This window comes from Paralichthys olivaceus, chromosome 19 (genome assembly GCF_024713975.1).
Source record: "Paralichthys olivaceus isolate ysfri-2021 chromosome 19, ASM2471397v2, whole genome shotgun sequence".
Lineage (NCBI taxonomy): Eukaryota > Metazoa > Chordata > Actinopteri > Pleuronectiformes > Paralichthyidae > Paralichthys > Paralichthys olivaceus.
The window spans coordinates 7,517,768-7,540,481 of NC_091111.1; the positions used below are offsets into that span (position 1 = coordinate 7,517,768).

General features: G+C 45.5%; 2 protein-coding genes across 4 annotated transcripts in view; one reads left to right on the top strand and one right to left on the bottom strand.

Moving 5' to 3' along the window:
- The window catches only part of plcb1l (phospholipase C beta 1-like), a 109,602-nt gene that overhangs the window by 60,060 nt on the left and 26,828 nt on the right, over positions 1 to 22,714 (top strand). For all 3 annotated transcript variants that reach the window (XR_011239261.1, XM_069514511.1, XM_069514510.1), the window contains exons 6-13: positions 574 to 627; positions 3,519 to 3,594; positions 5,364 to 5,464; positions 6,743 to 6,909; positions 16,383 to 16,529; positions 17,672 to 17,829; positions 21,705 to 21,787; positions 22,014 to 22,098. Coding sequence is in view for 2 of the 3 variants with exons in the window: in XM_069514511.1 (XP_069370612.1) it covers positions 574 to 627; positions 3,519 to 3,594; positions 5,364 to 5,464; positions 6,743 to 6,909; positions 16,383 to 16,529; positions 17,672 to 17,829; positions 21,705 to 21,787; positions 22,014 to 22,098 (871 nt within the window). In the remaining variant the exon portion in view is untranslated. The remainder of the gene's footprint in view (positions 1 to 573; positions 628 to 3,518; positions 3,595 to 5,363; positions 5,465 to 6,742; positions 6,910 to 16,382; positions 16,530 to 17,671; positions 17,830 to 21,704; positions 21,788 to 22,013; positions 22,099 to 22,714) is intronic.
- On the bottom strand, positions 10,718 to 15,081 carry LOC138405502 (uncharacterized). Its single transcript, XM_069514514.1, has 2 exons — positions 14,063 to 15,081; positions 10,718 to 11,263 (listed from the first exon to the last, which is right to left on the bottom strand). Exons 1-2 carry the CDS (start codon positions 15,068 to 15,070, stop codon positions 10,871 to 10,873), a joined length of 1,401 nt encoding a protein of 466 aa, XP_069370615.1. The 5' UTR covers positions 15,071 to 15,081; the 3' UTR covers positions 10,718 to 10,870.

Sequence of the window (22,714 nt, forward strand, 5' to 3'; positions counted from 1 at the left end):
CACGTGCAGCTTTAGTGATGTCAGCTGTCATCAACTAGCTCTCTCTTCATTTCTCTCCCTTTTTGGATAAAAGAAATTCTCCAGACGAAGCCCGTCTGGCCCCGTTAACCATTACAGTCATCGGTGACTTTGCCTATGGCCTGTGAAGTGGCCGCTGTAATGGATATTAATTATTAGCCAGCAGCCACTTAAAGCCCAAGCCTGTAATGACGGCTCCTGTTGCAGTTAAGCTATTTATAGCCTGGGCTGCACTGCCTGTTTTGCTGCTGCTGCATGGCTTTGTGCTGCTAATGCAAGACTTCTAGGGATTATTCAGAATTCGACTGTGTCATGTGAACATGGCCGAATATTCATGGGATGCGCAGAGAAGGCAACACGTGCAGTCAGCCGCTAGGTGTTGTATTGACACATGGTATTTCATTACAGTGATACATGCACTGTGAAGATGAATTTTGTACTACAAACCCATATACACACATGGCAAATAGTTCTGTACATAAATCACACTTGTAACTAAAGTATTACAAACTGCTGATTACATGTTGGGTAAGTCGTGTGCTCTGTCCAATGCAGATACACTCGGCTGAAGCTGCAGCTCAACCCAGAGGGGCGAATCCCCGTCAAGAAGTAAGTCTGTGATTCATCCTCCTCTCCCCTGCCTCCTCTCTGCTCTTTTGATCAATGCATAGCTTCCTCTGCCTCCTCTCATCACTCTGTGTGTGCACGCTTCAGTCTACACACATTCACTGTTTCTACGTGTGTGCGTTTGTTAGAATACATTACCCCTCCCTTTTGTTGTCACAATATCCCTCTGTTAGTCTTTCCACAGCTCTAAAGTGTGTGTGTGTTTGTGTGTTGGGTGTGTCCAGGTAATGTAAATCTGTTTACACAGTTTCATTATGGGGACGTGTCTTCCTTATTGTCACAAAAAGCAAGTCCCCATAACATAAATCATTGAATTTTAAAGTGAAGACATGTTTAAGGTAAGGGTAAGGTTAAGGGTTAAGCATGTCATATGGTTCAGGTTAGAAGTAAGGTAAGTCTCCAGGAAATCAATGTGAGTCAGTGTAATGTCCTCTGAAGTTATTGACACACTGTGAGAGACTCTCAGAGCGTGTGTGTGTGTGTGTGTGTGTCTGCATGCGTGCGACAGCTGCCAACAAAAACTGCTGGTTGTTTGACAGCTGATGTTTCCATGTTTCTCTTCTCGTCACAGTCAAACACTTTCCCACAATCCCCACATGGGGACTAGTCACTAGCTCCATCTCCAAATATTCCGGTGTGTGTGTGGGGGGGGATTTTCCTTCTGTGTGTGTTTTGGTTTTGTGAATTTAAGTTTCCGTTTGACTTATCTGGGCGTTTGTCATCAGCCCGTTAAAAAAAAACCTAACTCTCTCCATCTCCATTAGTCAGGTTGAGCTTTCAGGCAGGCAACAGTGAACTTCTGCGATAACCTCCCCTCAGAGCCGCAGAGGAAAGCAGTGGGTGTCAGCGCAGAGAGGCAGAGAGACACTCCTTGCCGTTTAGGGAATTAACCTCCTAGCTGGGAGGACATGTCAGCTTGACTAATGTCAGCTTGACTCTGCTCTCCCACCGAGCATACAGTATGTGTTCATGGATACTTCTGCATGTAATTAAAAAGGCTATATGGCCAGTGGAAACAGACCTGAACAGCTCGCGGCAGCCGCAACAATACCAGAGTATATTGCCATAAATCACATTTATTGTCTATATACACTAGAATTAAACAGAGAATAGCCCCCCCCAACCACACAGAAGCCCTGTCTCTCTCTCTCTACACTCTACAAATGACGGATGAGGCAGGACAGCACAGTTTTCACCGTCTGGTGAAAACCACGTATCTTCAAAAGAAAAATAAATCATTCACAAACCCTGAGGATTATATGAAAAATGTGGTGTCAAAAAGCTGAAAACAAGGCAGTTTTTCTTTCCTCATGAAAACGGGACAGTGGAGATGCACAGCTTTCACAGAACAGCGATCATATAATGGCTGCGCTGCATGAATCCTGAAGTTGGAAATATTAAGTAAACACAAGTTTTACGACTGTTGAAATGGAATTTTTGTACCATCTAAGACACCATGATGTTATAACGACAAAGATAATAATAAATGACAAGAATGTGGATGCAACTTTATGAGCTCATCTCCATAAATATGTTTGGGGGTATATTGTATATCTGGAGAATTGCAAACATCATACATTTTTTATGTACGTGCCATCTGGAGTTAAGATGTGTGTGAGCAGAAGTAATCCAAGCTGCTCATTCTGCATATATTACACATACCATTCATATTTGATAATGAAATGTAGTGATTATCTTTCAAAGTGTGTGCGTGCACACATGAGTCACCTTTGCTGAGATGCGTTTATCATTTTGCATTCATTTACTTAGTGTTTGCACACAATATTTGAAGCACCTCTCAGTGTGACGCAGTAGCAGCCTTTTAACTGCACTTAAAGTGAAAACATCGCCTTTCCATAACAGTTTCAAATAAGAGGAGACATTTCTGTGAAACCCTCATCATGAGTGTTCACCCCTGTTTAGACCTGAGTGATCTGATCACAAGTGGTATAGTAAATGTGTGAATGTACACAAATGTGTCTGGATTTGATCACTCTGACCACATTCAGATCACGAGTTTCGTGTGGCCTCCATTTTGTTTATATATGATAAGATGGTAGCCATGCAACCCGGCTTGGTGAAGCTTTGCTTATGCCTTCGACTAAGAGGCACGGATCCAGATCTTTACAGAATTAAAATGCGTCCTGGGCCACATGTGAAGGACCCGCTACAGTTTAACAATCAATCGAAGGTATTATCACAATATCAACACTGATCGACACCTGATTTCTTTTTTCTCAATTGGGTAAAATCTTATTCTACAGTTGATCTGCATGCAGCCCCTCCTGTCTGCGCTCTCTCTCCATCTCTCTCTGTCTATCTATTACTCACACCAACAGACACACAAACATCAATAAACTCAGACTGGGTAAAAACAACACGGTTTGGTCTTTGTAAACACAAAGATATGTACGCATTTATTTGTTCTCTTCACCCAAAGACTGGGGCAATTGATATTTGCAGTATCACAATTGGTCACAAGACCATTCAGGATGTATTTTAATACCAGGTGTAAACAGTTTAACTTCACTCTGTCCTCTTGTAATCAGATCTCTCAGGATGGATGTTAATGCAGGGCCATAAACTGCATTCGGTTTTTATTTATGTGTGCCTTTTTGTACAGCTCCCCTCTTATTCTTCTTGCATCACTTTTCCGTATAAGCCTATATTTCCTCTCTGGAGTTTGTGGTTGCACTCTCTCCTCACCCACCAGTCATCTCAGTTTGAGTTTTCTTATTATTATGAATATCCTTAATAAGTGTCCATTAAAAGCTGTGGTAACAGTTTGATACAGAGGCTCAGCGTGAAACTTCCTCTGCCTGTGTGGTTTTTTCGGTGATTGCTCATCCGAGTGTGTTTGTGTGTCCCCGCAGTATCTTCAGGATGTTCTCAGCAGACAGGAAGCGAGTGGAGACAGCCCTGGAAAACTGCAACCTCCCTTCTGGCAGAGTGAGTAACCAAAAAAACTGAATGTCATTTTCCAGTGTTGCTGTCTCCTTGAGTTTCCGCTTGTCTCTGAACACACTCCCATTCGTGTACCTCCTCCTCTCTCTTATCTCCCAGATCTTTCATCTTCTCCATCCATCCATCAGTATGTCACCTCCTTGTTCTCCTCCCTCTCTAGTCTCCTGAAACAGCAGATGATTGCTGCTTTTGCTCATTTGTTTGGAGTCTTATTTTCTGGATGCCTGCATGACTTCCCACTCAGAACTGATTTAGCTTTGGTTGTAATGAAACAAATAGACCCAGAGGGAGCAATAGAGATGACAAAAGCAGTTTTATCTTTAACTCTCTCAGCTATCACCAGAGAGAAGCTGCCCCCTCATGCATAGAGGTGTAAACAGTCCCCCCCACACAGCAGAAAGTCTCTGTACTCCAGCAGTAGAAAGCAATTTACATCTTGGGAAGTGGGAATTGCCGTTTAATGCAGTTCTGAGTGTATAGTGAAACATCTGCACATACAGTCAGACACACACCGTAGCTGTAATAAATGGCCTCCTAACACAAACAGAATGAATACATACTTTAATGCAAACACACAGATGCTCACACTTACTCTACAATACATCAGACTAATTAGCACAGGAGCAGGACTTAAAAACATGTCTCTGTATGAAGGCCTGCTGGGATTTGCTGTTGTACTGATGTGCAAGTGATTACAGCTAAATGGCGCCGCTGTTAATCCCTCAAACTCACGGGGAACAGTTCATACACGTGCTTGCATCAAGGTTCTTCAGAATGAGTCCTCGAGTCTCTGCGGGGCTTGACCTCCATGCTCCCTAGGGCATCCTTCTTGATCTCCATCCCTCCCGTCTCCTTCTTAGAACGCTTGGTTCTGCTTTTGTTCCTTGCTGGTACAAAGCTATCGCCTGCTGCTGTGCTGCACACTCACTGTGTTCTTATCAGAGCTGTTTGGCTCTGATAGCTCCATAAGAGGCCCACGTGGCCTAAGCTTTTTTTATGCAAGTCCAAGTGCAAATTGCAGGAAGTCGTCTCCTGTTAATTACTTGTATTTGAACTGAATGTCTGTATAATAGCCTCCATAAGGAGACTAGAGGTCGGGTCAGCTGTAAAACATACCGCAGCATAAGAGATGTATCTTTACTACAGAAATGCAAGTAGGGTAGACATAAGTTGGTTGAACAGAAGGAAACTTTCCTCAGGACTTGATGTGCAGGGGTGAATTGTGGAGTGAATGTCCCAGTAAACAAACTGAAGAAGGGCTCAACCTTAAATATAGTTTTCTATACAAGAAGCCAACTGACACAAGAACTAGGCGCCCAAAGTTTTGAAAGTTGTTTTTATTGTTGTTAGCTGATGTGTTCAAACAAACTATTATCCCTTTAAGACAAATTTGTGATTTCTTTTGGTGTATAAATACAATTTACTTGACTTTCTTGAGTTTTCAGATCTGTCTTGAATGATACTGTAAGAAAAAGATTTTATTTCCACATGAGACCCAATTATTTTTGAAAACTTTTCATTTTCAACAACAGTTGCAACAGTTTTAAAGGTTCAGCACTCATAAAAACAGAAGTGAATATTTAATTTGCAATTAAATTACAAACAGTGAAGATGCAACATTGCCATAGAGAACTAGTGATGGTATTCAATAGCACAGCATTGCAGATACTTTATATTTGTAATTCATCCATAGTGTCTCTATCCATTACTATGCATTGCAGTTGTTCTCATCATGTTGTTGTTTTCTCCTGCAGAATGACTCCGTCCCCCAGGAAGACTTCACTCCAGAGGTGTACAACATGTTTCTGAGCAACATCTGCTCCCGATCTGAGCTGGACCACATCTTCTCTGATGTGTAAGAACCGAGTTTCTCTTAAGCCTAGTTCACACCAAACGACGTTCAGCCCAATTCGCGGCAACAAGTTTTGCAAGTTGCAGACAAAAGCCACCGATCGTTGCTCGATTGGCAGTCACCAATCGCTTTGTTATGTATGCAATTAGAGAGTGTCACCAACGGCTCCCAGACTAGTGGCAGACTCAATCAGATTTCCAACTTGCTGAAAATCTAGTCAGAGTTGGTAACAACTCCAGCCAATCAGAGCACAGGAGAGAGTGAAGCCAGGTGGTGAACGTGTAGTGGTGAGGTACCATGATTTGTTTTTCTTTACACAAGACTGTAGTTGGCGTAACCATGAACAGAGTAAAAGAAACTCAGTGCATCTTCTATTAACCACATCGGAAGCTAGTTGGGAACCCATAGCTCATACCAGCTCTCACTAAACATAACAATTCTTTACAACTCAGACTGCAATACTCATCAGGAAGTGTAGTTCTAGTGTGAACTATACAACTTTGAAAGTTGAGTTGTGTGAACCTGGAAATAATAAGTTTTACAATTTCCAAAGAATATGTAAATTCCAACTTCAGAGTTTTAGAAATTGTGTGAAAAACTTGAATCCACATGAGAGTGATTAATTTGATTTCATTTTTCCAACCATCTGTTGCTCTTTTCAGACCAGCAGCTATATAATGGCTGCCAGCCTTGATGGAGCAATATGGCTTTGCAGGTTTAAGACACCCACTTTTGCCCATTAGAGTAATTAATACGTAGTTGATTAGAGCAAGAAAGTGTGTTGTATTGGGCCTCATTGTGACTCCTCAAGTCTGAGTGTTGGCCCCATGTTCTGCAGAAGCAGAGCTGCCCCTTGGCCCAGAGGAACTCACACCATCAGCCCAGCCTGCGTGGCAGCACGACTCTGACCACTCCGAGTCATTAATCTAGATTTTAATCACAGTTAAGTGAGAAGGCACGAAAGCCAGGAGGATATGGAGATGATCATTTAGTGGAATGGGCAGAGATATGAAAGGCTTTTAAATCAAATCGTATAATTCACTCAACGCAACATTTTATCCTCTGCTCCTTTGCGTGTCTGTCGCTCTTCCTGTCTACATCTCTTTTCCATTTTAATTACCACCTCATCCTTTTCTCTTCGTTTCATTTATTCAGCTCACTTTTTGAATTCTGTTCTGGCTCCCACATCTCACTAAGTAACCCCTCCCATGTTTTCTCCAGTTCCCTTTTTGTATTCCCACCAGTCACGCTACTCTCTCTCATCTTTACTCTTCTCCTCAGGGGGGCTAAGAGCCGTCCATACCTGTCGGTGGAGCAAATGACAGAGTTCATCAACAGTAAACAACGAGACCCTCGTCTGAATGAGATTCTCTACCCTCCTCTTAAACCAGAACAGGTCCAGCAGCTGGTGGAGAAATATGAACCTAATGCTTCGCTGGTTCAGAAAGGTCAGTGTCTGTCAACACAAACATTGAGACATTAACATGTGTAATTGTATGGGTAAATGCACACAATGCCCCTTTAAGTTTGCAGAACTTTATGTAAATATAACAAAAACCTAATGTGAACTTATCTGCACCCAATTCTACATTCAGATACACACACACACGCACACACACACATACACATATTTATATATATCACTCTCATTTCTGTTTATCTCATGTAAAGCTACAGCAGCGGGAGCAGTTGCCAGGCAACTAGTAGAAGTTGGGCAACTTGTAGTGTTTCTGTATTTGTCATCATTGAGTTATGGCTCCTCTCTGTATCTTGCATATGTGACATGTTTTTTTAAATTTGCTAGTGTTTTGTCTATTTGCATGTGTAATGGTGACTGTGCTACATTCAGAGACTGTTTATGAAAATGGACGTCGACTTCGGGTCTTTAAAGTGAATCCAATAAGAAAGTGCTAAAATCACGCAGTATCTCAAATGAAAAATAAATCAGTTTCAATAGAATTATTTGAGAAAATGACTCAACTTCTCACTTGATTTATAACGTCAGTAAACATTTTCCCAGGGCTCTCAATCGATAGTTTCAAGTTTTATTCAATACAGCATGATGTTCATTTTTGGTAAATTGTGGTTTCTTTTAGAGTAAAATAGTCAACAAAGCTTGGTATGCATTGGGGCATGGCTAATGTGTGATTGAAAGCTGGTACTGTCTAATGGGTGCAGGTCACAAGTGTAGGTGTTTGAGCATTATCCAGTACAGTAGGATTACTTCTGGTTTCAAAAAAACAAGATGGCGCTGGCCAAAATGCCAAAGTCGACACACAAACCAATAAGTGATGTCACGATACGTTGCCACTTGGTTACACTGTAGGTAGCTGTCATCAGTGGTTGCTGATCACAGTATCGATCTATTAAGACTTCAAGCTAACAACATGAATCAAAATCGACTTCACGTAAACTGCACTTGTGTAAAAGTAAATAAAGAGAGAGTTTTAGGTGCAGTGTTAGAGACTCAGGAGTGGCACAGACAAATTAATGAACCACCTGGATGGAGGAGCAAAGGGAATCCAACACTGCAGGACATCTTGTGTTTTCATGTTGTCTGAGCTGTCAGAAGACAGGAAGCTGCCAAAACTGGAGAACATTACTCTGCACATATCAGGCATCAGGGTGAGGTATGTGCCAATTCGAATTTAATCTCTGCTGGAAAGTGTGCTACACACGTTTGCCAAAATGGGTGACTTACTTTACACCATATTCTGTTTATTACCTCACAAATGGCCGGGTTGACATTTTGCCATTGTATTGCACCAAACCATTTTGAAAGTATAGTAATAATTTTGACAATACTACTACTATCTATATAATTTACAGTTGGTTACACTGTGTCAGTTCATTGCCTTCATCATGGACTAGAAAGCACCAACAAAATGTTATGTAATGTAAATTCAACAGATCTGTGCTTTATTGATAACATGGCAAACTGTATATCTTCAGCTTCCCGATCAATAATACACCTGTGTTCTACAATATATGATTTGTAAAATATTAGTACTTTGAGTCTGTTTCAAAAGCAGCAACCTGACCTGCATTGAGCTGTTCATCAAAACCCTTCAAAACTGTGCTGTAGATCTGACATGCATTACTTTACATGTGCATTACTACATCCATCCATCCATTATCTACACCGCTTACCCTTTGAGGTCCGCAGGGGGAGCTTGAGCCAATCCTAGTTTACAATCAGCGAGATGCAGGGTACACCTTGGATTGTGTATCAGAAACAAATATTCACAGTCACACCTAAATTCTATTTAAAATTTCTGATGAACCTAACCCCAATTTGCATGTCTTTGGACTGTGGGAGGAAGCTGGCGTACTTGAAGAAAACCCACACAGAAACAAACTAAACATAGGAAGACCTGTATCTTCATCAATGTATGGAGAAGTAGCTATTTCTATGGTTTCGCAAGTGACAGTTTCTGTAAAAACCTGCTCAGAGCATCATCAATATGCAGATCACATTTGCACATTTTATTACTGGCTACACTAAAACTAAATTGACCCTAACTTACTGAAGCAGATCTTGAGTGCTGCTCCTCTGAATAAAGTACCTACTTCTTTGCAAATGTATGACAGAATGAGTAACAGGTTCCTAAAGTAGTTTAAATCTTTTTTATCATGAAACCACATTCAAATGTCCCATTTGACCGCCCTGTGTTTTGACTCTGATCTCAGCGATGTGTTCGTCCTGTCCCAGGCTTTCTGCAAGCATGCCCTTCTCTGTCCCAGTGACAGATTCCCCCATGTGAAGTATTTATCTAGCCGGAGGAAGTGCTGCCATCTGCTCGGCTGAGTGGTCCAGAGCTCCACATGCTACCTACACACACACATGCATTCACAATCACATTCACACAAGTTTTCCTCTCCCAAGGACGCTATTATTGTATAAGCAGAAATGTATGATAGCTACGTGCATACTAAACATGTGCTTTTATATTTTACTGAAGAAGCATTACGTGGAATACAGGCACAAAGGTCTAACCAGTATCCTGACAATCTTTCTTCTTTTCTCTGTTTTCCATCATTGAGTATTACACTTGTCATTAATCTCTCCAGTGCTCCGTCATGGTCTTTGACGCCTTTATTCTATGCTCACTCAAGCATTCTGACATTGTTTGAAGGCAGATGAATAAAATGCAAAATGAAACAAGACACATTCATCCAGAGAATATGACGGCACATCATTGCTTTTCCATCTCAAGTGACTTTTTATAGGAAGCTCTGCATTTGCAGTTTCCTTCCTGTCACCAAAACCCAATTTTTTATTTGACTTGAATGTGTCATATACATATATTCCCTTCCTGTCAGATCTAAATTCACCTTTCAAATGTCACCTTTAGAATAACACCTGTACCTCGCTCCAAATCCTCGGCATGTTAGCACCTCTGTTTGACCTACAAACATCTGGGGAAACGCTGCGTCTATGTCTTTATGAGTGTGTGCGATGCAGAGGTTAGGACTCCGGCTGGTAAAGGGAGGTCATAGGAAGTCACCAGGGAGTAAGACGCTGAGTGCGACTGAGCTCAGATGTCAGACAGCAGCCAGCGTTAATTAGTCCGACTACTCTGCAGAGGGCGGCGCCGCATGAATTAGCATAACGTGGCCAGAGGGACCTGCTGCACCCGTCGAGCTTGCATCACTTCGCATATTTAGCACAACGTCAAGTAAGTGTGTGCGTGCATGTGAGCGGAGGAGGTTGTGTGAGGGGGTGTTTTGGTTCAACATGGAGCACTTGCTAGATGATGTGCACTCAGGTGAATTGGGTGATATCTACGCATATGGGCAGTTTTATTTTGTGTCTGATTGGTTGGAAATTTTAGATTTACTCATTTAGTCTGTGAATTACCATTTCTCCAGCACTTTCAGGGAGGACATGAGCTCATTGATGACGCTTAACACGAGTGACCTTGACGTAGAATCAAAACAAGGAAAGAACAACTTTCAGCAAATGGTGATTAAGGCTCTAAATTAAACTACTAATGTAATCCCAGTGTGGCTTTAATTAGAGATTATGAACATTTTTAGTAATGTAACTGTGGGAATACTCGGCCCACTCCGGGGAATGACGGGAGGAGAGAATGGCTGGCGTGAAGTCTTTTATTACTGTTGCCTTCCTTGGCAACCCACCCACACATGTATGTTTGTCTCTGCACTTTCACTTCGTCTCGGTGGGTCCTCAATCCTGCTCACGCACGCACACGTCCGCCGCTCTCGGGGTCTCGGGACGCCAGCCTACTACAAGAGGCAGAACCAGGTTACAAGCATGCTTTTATTGATTGCCCTGATTACCTGATTCTGCCCAGCTGTCGGATCACCGGCTGAGCCACTCCTCCCTGTTGTCCAGCAGTTGGCGCCCTAACCATACCCCACCGCCACATACCCCCACCGCCCGACTCAGGCCGGGATCCCGCCGGCCGCAAGCCCACCCCCCCCCTCCGCCGAGCGGGAGAGGAAGTCGGCCACGACCATCCGGGTACCCGGCCTGTGGATCACCTTGAAGTTGAATGGCTGCAAAGCCAGATACCAGCGAGTGATCCGCGCGTTGGCATCCTTCATGCGGTGGAGCCACTGGAGCGGGGCATGGTCCGACCAGAGGGTGAAAGGGCGCCCCAGGAGGTAATAGCGGAGGGCCCCGACCGCCCACCGAATGGCGAGGCACTCCTTTTCCACCGTACTGTAACTCTTCTCCCGCTGAACCAGCTTCCTGCTAATATACAGTACGGGGCGGTCGGTCCCCTCCACCTCCTGGGACAAAACGGCCCCCAGCCCACTGTTCGAGGCGTCTGTCTGCAGGACAAAAGGGAGAGAAAAGTTAGGAGTATACAGCAGTGGCTTACCACAGAGGGCTAGCTTAACCCTCTCAAACGCCAGCTGACACTGCTCCGTCCACTGGACCGGATCTGAGGCACCCTTTCGGGTCAGGTCGGTCAGGGGGCTGGCCAGCTCTGAAAAGGCTGGAATAAAGCGTCTGTAGTAACCGGCCAGACCCAAAAACCTCCTGACCTCTTTTTTCGTCTTGGGCGCTGGGCAGGCCGCAACCGCTGCGGTCTTCTCTACCTGCGGCCGCACCTGTCCGCCCCCCAAGTGGTACCCCAGATACCGTACCTCCCTCCGTCCCACCGCACACTTCTTCGGGTTGGCCGTGAGCCCCGCCCGCCTCAGGGACTCGAGCACCGCCCCCACCTGCCGCATATGCTGCTCCCAGGTCTCACTATAAATGATCACATCATCTAAGTAGGCTGCAGCATATGCGAAGTGTGGCCGCAGAACCCGGTCCATGAGGCGTTGAAATGTGGCTGGGGCCCCGAACAACCCGAACGGAAGTGCGACAAACTGGTACAAACCGTACGGAGTGGAGAAGGCCGTTTTTTCCTTGGACTCTGGAGACAAGGGGATCTGCCAGTAGCCCTTGGTCAAATCCAGTGTCGTGAAAAAGCGAGCCGTGCCTAGCCGGTCCAGGAGTTCGTCGACCCGGGGCATTGGATAGGCATCAAACTTGGACACCGCATTCACCCTCCGATAATCCACACAGAACCGTGTTGACCCATCGGTCTTGCGCGCAAGCACCACGGGGCAACACCAGTCACTGTGGGATTCTTCTATTACCCCCATCTCCAGCATGGCCTGAAGCTCCGTCTGCACAATTTTCCGCTTGTGCTCCGGCAAACGATAGGGCCGTGAACGCACCGTCACGCCCGGGGGGGTCTCTATGTGGTGGTGTATGAGCGTAGTGCGTCCTGGCAAGGGGGAGAACACATCGGCAAACCGCCGCTGCACTTTCGCAACCTCTGCTCTCTGGCTTGGCGAGAGATGGTCGTCATAACTGACCGGGGCAGAATAATCCGGTTTTGATACCTCCGGTCCCAACTCATCTCTCTCGATCACCGTGGTAGCCAGAGAAACAGAGGCCACCTCTCTCCACTTTTTAAGGAGGTTGAGGTGGTAGATCTGTGTGGCCCCACCCCTGTCAGACCGCACTACTTCATAGTCTACCTCCCCCACTCGTCGTGTGACCACGAAGGGCCCTTGCCACTTGGCGAGTAATTTGGAGCTAGAGGAGGGGAGCAATACAAGGACTTTATCTCCCGGATCAAATGTTCTTAGTTTCGTCCCTCTGTTATACAGGCGCTGCTGACGTTGCTGGGCCTGGAGCAAATTCTCCCGTGATAATACCCCAAGTGAATGGAGTTTTGCTCGCAGGTCCAGCACGTACTGAATCTCGTTTTTGGAAGCGCTCGGACCCGTCTCCCAGTCTTCTTTTACCAGGTCCAAGACGCCCCGAGGTTTCCGGCCAAACAACAGTTCAAATGGAGAAAATCCTGTGGAGGACTGGGGAACCTCCCGCACTGCAAATAACAGAGGGTCTAACCATTTATCCCAATTGCGGCTATCCTCGTGCACGAACTTACGAATCATGTTCTTTAGTGTCTTGTTAAACCGCTCCACCAGCCCGTCGGTCTGTGGGTGGTAAACACTAGTCCGGATTGAATGGACGCCCAGCAATTCATACAGCTCGCGTAGTGTACGTGACATAAAGGAGGTGCCCTGATCCGTCAGGATTTCTTTCGGAATCCCGACACGGGAGATGACATGAAACAGTGCCTGCGCCACGCTCTTCGCGGAGATGGTCCGCAGCGGCACTGCCTCGGGATATCGCGTTGCGTAATCCACTAGAACCAACACAAAGCGATGTCCCCGTGCACTCCGGTCTAATGGCCCGATGAGGTCCATGCCAATTCTCTCGAAAGGTACCTCAATCAGTGGAAGAGGGCGCAACGGCGCTTTTGGTGTGGCCGGCGGGTTAACCAGCTGACATTCGCGACAAGACGCGCACCACCGACTCACGTCCGCGCGAATGCCCGGCCAATAAAAGCGGGCCATTATCCGGTTCAGTGACTTCTCATACCCTAGGTGCCCGGACATGGGGTTATAGTGAGCCGCCTGGAAAACCATTTCCCGACGGCTTTTCGGCACCAACAACTGGGTGATTTCTTCTCCTGTCTGTGTGTCACGGCTCACACGATACAACCTGTCCCTAATGATCGAAAAGTGTGGGTGAGAGTGTGCTGCGTTCGGAGAAACAGCGGAGCCGTCAATACTCACCACCTGATCGAAAGCGTGGCGGAGGGTCTCGTCCCGAGACTGTTCGAGTGGAAAATCGTCCATGGGGCTCACCGGGGGGATTAGAGGAGCCTCCGGGCGAGGCTCCGCTAGTCCCGCCGCCCCCCCGACAGTCTCGGGCTCTGTTTCCCCGGTGAGCACCGCACACAACTCACATTTCCCTACCGCACGTGAACGCACCCCCACCGCCGCTCTCGCCTGTCCCCGGAACCCCGGCCAATCTGTGCCCAAAATCAGGGGGTGCGTGAGACGGGGACTAACCCCTGCCTCGACTCTATGTTTTTTTCCCTTATATGAAATTAGCAGAGTCACCACTGGGTATTCGTGAATATCCCCATGCACACACCTCACCTTCACCCACGATGCCTCCATCAATGCCCCCGTTCGAACCAAGCGCTGGTGGATCATCGTCTGATTACAGCCCGTGTCCAGCAGAGCTTGGTGTGTACCCCCCTGTATACATACCGGTATATGGTACGTCTCTCCCGGGCCGTGGGAAGAGGCTGGCGGCCCGGCCACCCTGACCAGCTGCCCCACCTCCATCAGCGGGCACTCCCGCCTGAAGTGGCCCGACTGGCCGCACCGCCAGCACTCCTGCCCCGGCGTTTGAGGAGCCCCCCATGGTGCCGGTCGACCCGGCGCGTAGGCTGGGCCCCGAGGAGCAGCCTCTGCTCTCGCATTCCCCGGTCCCGCGGGCGGAGCCGTCCCGCCGGGTAGGGGTGGGGGAACTCGTTTCCTTGGGGCCGGTATGGGACGCCCCGCCGGGACGCCCTGCTGCCGGGCTTCCTCCTTCTGACTCCTCCGGGGAAGGGAGAGGTGGTCCTCTGCCAGGATGATGGCCTGTTGCATGTCAGCGGGGCGGTGGCACTGGACCCAGTTGGCCGTGGAGGTGGGCAAGCCGGCGATGAATTGCTCCAGCGCCACCTGCCCCACGACGTCCTCCGCCGAGTTGTGCCCTGGCTGGAGCCATCTCCCCGCCGCATCGAGGAGCTGCTGCGCGTAGGCGAAGGGGCGGCCGGCTTCCCCGAAGGTGAGGTCCCTGAACCGGCGTCGGTGTCCCTCCGGTGTGCAACCCAGCCGGTCCAGGATTGCCTTCCTCAGCCGCTGGTAGTCCTGCCGAGAGGAAGCCGGCAGACTGTGGGCGGCCAGCTGCGCCGCACCGGTGAGCAGCGGCAGCAAACGAACCGCCCTCTCCTCCTCCGGCCACCCGCAGGCCTCCGCCGTGCCCTCAAAGAGGTCCAAATACGCCTCGGTGTCGTCCTCCGGTGTCATCCTCTGGAGGGACACCGCCGGCGGCCGCCGGGAGCTAGTCCCCGGCTCTGGCGGCGGGGTGGCCGGACGCTGGATCCACTCCCGCAGGAGAGCCCGGTCCTCCCGCTGTTCTGCCGCGATGGTTGTGAGTGCCTGGGTCTGCTGCTGCTGCATCGCCAACAGGCACTGTATTGCCTGTTCCCAGCCGCTCTGTCCCTCCATTCTCCTCTCTCCGTCCCTGTTCGGGCGCCACTTGTGGGAATACTCGGCCCACTCCGGGGAATGACGGGAGGAGAGAATGGCTGGCGTGAAGTCTTTTATTACTGTTGCCTTCCTTGGCAACCCACCCACACATGTATGTTTGTCTCTGCACTTTCACTTCGTCTCGGTGGGTCCTCAATCCTGCTCACGCACGCACACGTCCGCCGCTCTCGGGGTCTCGGGACGCCAGCCTACTACAAGAGGCAGAACCAGGTTACAAGCATGCTTTTATTGATTGCCCTGATTACCTGATTCTGCCCAGCTGTCGGATCACCGGCTGAGCCACTCCTCCCTGTTGTCCAGCAGTTGGCGCCCTAACCATACCCCACCGCCACAGTAACCTTTGAAAGCGAATGAACACAGTCTTCCATCTGCTTATCTGAGAGCACATGCAGTACATTTACACAGAACAGTGCACACACTTATGCACTTACTCATGGATTCTCTTGTTATATATTAAATATAAAGTATTAAAGAGGGAAAATGTTTCAAAGAATATTCAGGATCTTATTTCTGAAAGATGCACACATAGTCAGGTACCATATACCATGCACCATATGTTTCATTCAGTTGTAGGATAAGGCGGGCAATATTTGTTATGTTTGTTACTGTCAGCAAATCCTATTTGAAGCCAAAAGTCTCTTTCTGCAACTGGCAAGTTCTTGACTCTGCCCATGCACTCAGCCCCAGGCCCATTTATATATGTGCTGCAGATGTTAGTCCTGCAAAAAAAGGTGCTTGGCACTGCGTTTCTCACAACCCAAACAAGAGGAACTGGTGCAGGAGCAGGATTTATGTGGGTTTAACTTAAAATAAAGACAAAAAACTAAGACACTTGTTTGTCAGATCCTCTATTATTTTTCTTCATTATTTCTAATATAAGGGCGTTTTCACACCTGCAAGCCTGGACCAAGGTCAGACCCAAAGTTCATGTCTTTGTTACGTTGTTTACATTTGATGTGGTTAGTTCTGGTTTCACATTTCAATATAGGGAGCGCACTAAAGACTTTTTGTATGACATACGCTGGTGGTTTAGTTTGATCTGGGACAAGATCTCATCTTCTGGTTGGTCCAGACCGTGGTCACTGGCACATTTCACACCTGTTATTTCGGTTCAGACTAAACTGAAAAAGTCAGAAGGTCCATACCAAGCAACGTAAGTGTAAAACCTTTACACATCACCAGTATCATTCCTTAAGTCTGGATCTAAAAGAAAAAAGACATCAAACTTAATGTCTTAACTATCTTGTCTGTGTGCTGTGTGTCCACGCAGGTCAGATCTCGGTTGAGGGCTTTGCCAGGTATCTGAACGGGGAGGAGAACAGTATCATCCCCCCTGAGAAGCTGGACCAGAGTGAAGACATGACATTCCCCCTCTCCCACTATTTCATCAACTCTTCACACAACACATACCTCACAGGTAAATGCAAAAAGAATCTGTTATGTAAGCAGCTCTGTCTGTCTCTGTCAGATTGGTACTTACGTATTCACACTCAACACGATTTTACCCCTGATTGATTGCACACACACATCCTCATATTCATCTCCACATGAACAGATCATTTGTTCATTTAGAAATACAATTACGGTTGCAGGAGTGAATACACCTTGCTTCATGCCTCGCAGGTCAGTCAATCAAATTCGCCGGTGCATATCAGACCCCCTTTTCCTGTATTACCCCTCAAGAGGTTATCCAATCAAGTCATGCCATGAGACTCAATTCATTGATATTCATGAGTTAAATATTTCTTTAGACTGGTAGTCACAGTAACTGGCTCCATGGCAGGCACAATACACAGACCGTTTTCCCTTCAATGGATATTAGAATTCATCTATTCAAATCTATTCTGGTGGGAACTGGAGAGCACCGAATCTTTCAAGTGGATCAAATTTCTCCGGCAATCAAATAAAAATGGAATATTTTTAATGGACCAGCCTCACAGCCTGCGAAATGATAAAAACAAACAACAGGATCTCCTCTTCTCACAAACTAATTTTCTTCAGGTATTTTTGCAGAATGTGTTTCTGCCCTTGCACTATCGGTAAAGATCCAAGAAAATTATGCTAACAAGAGCTTGTGCAACTTATTCATTCATGTTGATCCTGTTGATCCCTGGCAAATTAGAGCAATGTTTCATACAATGTTCAACACGCAGACTAATTTAGTAAAGAAAGTCTTTCCCTGATGGGGGCGGATAAGAGTGTCTATCAGATGAAGAGAAAAATAGAGAAAAAGAATGGAAAAAAGGAGTGAGGAAATGAATGAACCCACCTGAAGTGACAACACAGAGCTGCCTCTCACTTTGACACTATTGCAGGAGAGCATGCTGCTAATGTGACGAGATAATTGCTTCGCTAATGGTGACAGGGTGATGAGATTTGCAAGGTTCAGATAACGACGGCTAAATTGTTTTTGCTGCATGCTAGCAACTAATGAGGTTAATGAGCTCTTGAAAAGCGAAAGGACGTGCTTTTGTAGGCATCTTGTTACCTTAGGAATCAATATAACAGTTACCTGAAGTGTGTGTGTGTTTATTCTGCGCGTGTGTGTGTTTGTTGCAGCCGGCCAGCTCGCAGGGAACTCCTCAGTTGAGATGTACAAGCAGGTTCTCCTGTCTGGATGCCGCTGCATTGAACTGGACTGCTGGAAGGGTCGCACCACAGAGGAAGAGCCCGTCATCACCCACGGCTTCACCATGACAACTGAAATCTCCTTCAAGGTAACACAAGGAGAGAGGAGTAATAGTGATGTTAGGGGAGGGGCAGGGTGGGGGGATAGGGGAGCAGAGAAAGAGGGAGAACGAGATGAGAAATTTTTTTCTCTGAAGACGCAGTTAATGTCTTTGTTTACGGACACAAAGAGAGGGGGATTGTGGGTAAATAGACATCACGTACAGATGATGTAATCCACATGCTACATCAAATGCTGATTACCTCCTCCAAGGAGGTTATGCTTCTATTGTTGTTTGTTTGGTTGTTTATCTGCCTGTCAGTAGAATTATTTACTACTGAACTCATTTCCATGAAATTTGTGGGCAGTGAGGCATTACCCACAGATTGTTTTTCACTTTCTTTAACAAGGTGAGATTGGGCATTGGATTAAGTGGCAAGGTGCTTTTCTAGTTGGTGCATGTTGGCTCTTCTTATTTTAGTTGCTTAAAAGGTTTTTTCCTGAAGCGTATTGCATTCCCTTGAGAAAAAGAAATCTGCTCTGTTTTTGGGAATTAACTTAATTATCTTGTTATTAAAGAAAAACAGAGTGGATCATTTTTTTTCGAGGATTTTATCTTGTTATCTGGAGATGCTCTCACCGGCACAGAAGCTACAGTTGTTGCATATCAGACCAACCCTGATAAGCAACCCTCTACCAGTACTGTATTTTTACAAGTACGGTGTCCACAGAGGTAAGACACTTAAAGTGTCTCCTTTGCAGTTATAACTTGTGTTAGTGCAGTTTAATATCACAATGAACTCTCCTTGAGCTGCTACTTTGTCAGAAGTGCAGGAAAAAGACAAAACAGACTTGTGTTTCTTTTTTACAGAACAGCCAAATCATTTTATTAAACGTCAGTCAACCTGCTTTCATGCTGCACATCAACAACAGGACAGTAAAGATGGCTACCATGCAGATGAGTTGTGCAGCTCCTAATCCAACCCTTACCTGTGGTTGCTCCTTCTCGTTTTATTATTACTTAATTCCTTTCAAAAATCTAAACCCAGCTATTTGTGGCTGCTTCACAATGAAACCCAGCCCACGTTTTAACAGTAACTTGTTTTAAATGTCAAGCTATAGCAATAGTGACTTAACTCAGCTCTGATACATAACCAGAGCAAACAATAAACAGATATCTGTTGTCGGGGAGAAGGAAATGGATTGAATTACATGCATGCATTATTTTCGTATGAATCCTTCATGCATAGGTAGGCAGAAGTGGGAGATGAAAAGTGGGACATGCATTCAGCAGAGAGCAAATTGCAAAGACATGCACGCACTGAAAGATCCTAAAAAGAAGTGCTGAGCGGTGCTGAAGATTAGAGGACAAAGAGAATTGGCTTTTGTAATGCTAATCTATAAATCATGATTTCATTGTTTAACAAAAAATGAATGTGGAATAAACACACTGCAAAAGAATGCCTGTAACACTGTGAAATATAAACTTGCGATGCTTTCAACACCATTGTGAAACTTAAGTGCAGAGCCTGAATCAAATGAACAAGAAAACAAACTTACGGTTACTTACATGACCTCAGTTCTCGGATTAGTGAGAAGTGACTGTCTGACATTGGAAAACAGCCACAGTGTGACGTCTTCAGAAGCTGCTCTTTCATTCCGCGTGTGTCTGTCAGTGAGGATGAAGACCCTCCCCCATAAAGGAGGTTTGACATAATCATAAACACTCACCTACTCATCATGAAGGAGCACAGAGTGGTTTGGTGAGACACTCAGTGAAGAGGGGCCACGCAAGTAAGCTATACTCATTCTGTTCGGGTCTCACATTAGGAAATAGTGCTGGACAAATATCACCAACTGACCAAATGTCCAGAATGGGCTAATTAAGGAACTTTGACATCACATCATAAGAACCTTGTGAACCACCTTGTGTTCCGCTGACGGGGCTGCGGGAGCCGTGATTCTCCTCCCAGTCAATCACGGAACTGCCCACCACATGATGCTTCTCTCTGATTGGGCAGCAGACTTGCCCACATCCTACGAGTCCGACATGGAGGAAGTCGAGAGCCCGTCTCCCACCAGTTCCACTATGGAGGGATCAGGTTATCCAACCTGGCCTGTTAGAGCCAGTTAAGAGTTATCACTCACCCTTGTCGGTCATGAGATTTGTCCCACCATCTGATGTCATTCCCTCCAGATAATTTAGAAGTATTGCTGCAAGACTTGAAGTCACTTCGCCGTCACATTATTGAACAATCATAGATACTGTATATCCCTCATGCAGGAGCGTGTGAAAATCTCGGGGCAGAGGAGGTGTCAAGAGAAAAATAAGAAAGATGTGGGTGGATCGATTGATAGAGGAAATTTAGATCTAATGAGAGTAACAGAAGAAGTAGAGCAAGCTTAATGGAATTAGTTTGAGAGTGAAAAACAGAGCTGTATATAGGAGACATGGAGGAAAGACGGAAGCTACAGATTAAGGGGGTGAGATAGAGACAAAGATATGTATTGGAGGAGATGGAGCAAATGGAAATGAAGGCATTAACTGAACTGACACCACTGTTAATGATGGTGTAATTGACTTAGACAATGAGTGGCTTGGAAATCAGATATCAGACACCACCTCATGGCTCAGCTCTCAATTCTATGGATTTCATGCTGGAATTTGTGTGATATGAATGAAGTAAGAATCAGTTGTCTCCGTCTAGTACGTTCTCGAACCAGAAGTTCAGCAATACTGGAAAAACGCTACATAAATACAAACCATTTTATCCAGAAGACTGACCAACAATATAGTGTTACATAGGAAATCCCCTACACTGACTTTCCACTGATAAATGCATTTGGAATGCACAGCCACAAAGATAATTCTTCCAGCAGTGGTGTGCACAATCAACCATAGTGCCATGTATCCAGAGGACATGTTGGCTATGGAATGAATCATCCTGACTGCTGGTGTTGCTTTCTCCTGCTGTTATTGATTTCATCAGGTTTGGGGATGTTCTCAGGGGGAGGCTCTCAGGCATAGGCAATGTAGGGAATCATAAAATTGGAATTGGGGACTATTGTGTCTGGAATACGAGCTGGAGAATATTGTTGTTGGGTTTTTTTATGACTCTACAGCATTTCAATACACATTAACTAACGGTGACATATATCGTTTTTATTGTCACTGATAAGATAACTTAAAGGTACAGTGTGTAGATAGTTGTGATGTCTAGTGTGGAAATTGCTTGTTGCAGCTGAATATCCCTCATCCCACCCTCCCCTTCCAAACATGACAGAGAGACTGTAGCAGCCTGTAGCCTTTGTCATAAAAGTGTGTTTAGTTTGTCCAGTCTGGACTAATGTAAAAAAACATGGTGGGCTCCGTAGAAAGGACCCCCTCGATGTAAATATAAAGTGGTCTTTTCTGGGCCAAAGAAAACTACAATTAATACAATTTATATGAAACGAACTACTGAAAACATCAAGAGGATTATTCTACATTAATTCATCTAAATCTTACACACTGGACCTTTAACACAAACATGACAATCTGCCTTATATTTGTGTGGATTCAACAGAATTACCTCAGCAAAAGAGAAATGTTTTTGCCCCTGTCTGTTGGTTGGATTTCTACAAATGATGGGAAAGATGGGAAATGGGCCAAGAAAGAACTGATTAGATTTCAGGGTAGATCTGTCTTAAGAATTGTTTTAAAAGAGACTCATTTCCCTGGATTTAATGTATGGATCTAAATTTTTCAAAATCAGGCCCATTTAGGGGACCAACGTTTGTGTGTGATTTGGTGCTGATCCAAATAAAAATCCATCTAGTGAATTTAAATGCTGTTGTTTAAGGGAGAATGTTTGACCTCTACTGACTATCATTCTATTTTAAAGTTTTACCATCCATAATTTTTCCTTTCTGTTCATCTTGTAGGAGGTGATCGAGGCTATCGCAGAGTGTGCTTTCAAGACCTCGCCCTTCCCTATCATTCTGTCTTTTGAGAACCACGTGGACTCGTAAGTCGCCAGATCATTTATGTCAGGGGTGTAAAGGCTACAGAGTGACTGTTGACCTTATTGTGGGTCTCATCAATGGATGGTTCATTGATGAACGTCAGTTCAAGCCCAATCAGCTATTTCATTTTAATCATTTAATGACGTGCAAACATGTGGAGGGGGATTCTTAACATTTGTAACATACATTTGTGTGTGTGTGTGTGTGTGTGTGTGTGTTGACTTTCAGGCCAAAGCAGCAGGCCAAGATGGCCGAGTACTGCCGGTCAATATTTGGAGACGCTTTGCTGACAGAACCTCTGGAGAAATATCCTGTGAGTATGCAAGATGCTTTTACACACATGCGTGTGCTCAGATTCAGATCATTCATGATTACATGCTCTCTTTCGTTTACTGCCTCTTTATCTCTCTCACACACACACACACACACACAGACACACACACACAACAAAAATACACAACATGGCCAGCAGCGAGATGTTATCGTGCAGATGAGACCAAAGAAGTGTCCTTGAACACTGTTGCCTAGCATTCAGCATGCTTCAGATGCACATAAACCTGTTTATAGGGGTGAACAAATACAAATATAGCTAATTAATTTGATTATATATTTTTATTTCTATTTGTGTATACTCTTTTTGTCTCCTCTCCATTTGTCTTTCTCACATCCAGCAACATATCGACATGCCTTCTAGCACCTGGCAAAATGTGTTGTCGCTGCTTTTCCTCTTGCTGTCACTCCGGGCATGCACCTAAATGGCATCCGCGACTTTATCTTGCTCTCTTTCTCTCTCTCCCCCTTTCTCTCTCTTACCCTCTGGTTTTCATTCTCATTTTCAATCACAGATACACACGCATACCTGTGGCTATTTATGTGCCACAGAAGCCAACTTTTAATGATTCTCCCCACAATCATTTTTATTTTGCCTC

Excerpts from the sequence above, each read along its gene's own strand:
- LOC138405502 (XM_069514514.1), bottom strand. The coding sequence starts at position 15,070 with ATGGAGGGACAGAGCGGCTGGGAACAGGCAATACAGTGCCTGTTGGCG. Across the intron at positions 11,264-14,062 it reads GAGAGACGTACCATATACCG|ACAGACGCCTCGAACAGTGG; the intron begins GTATGTATACAG and ends TTTGTCCTGCAG.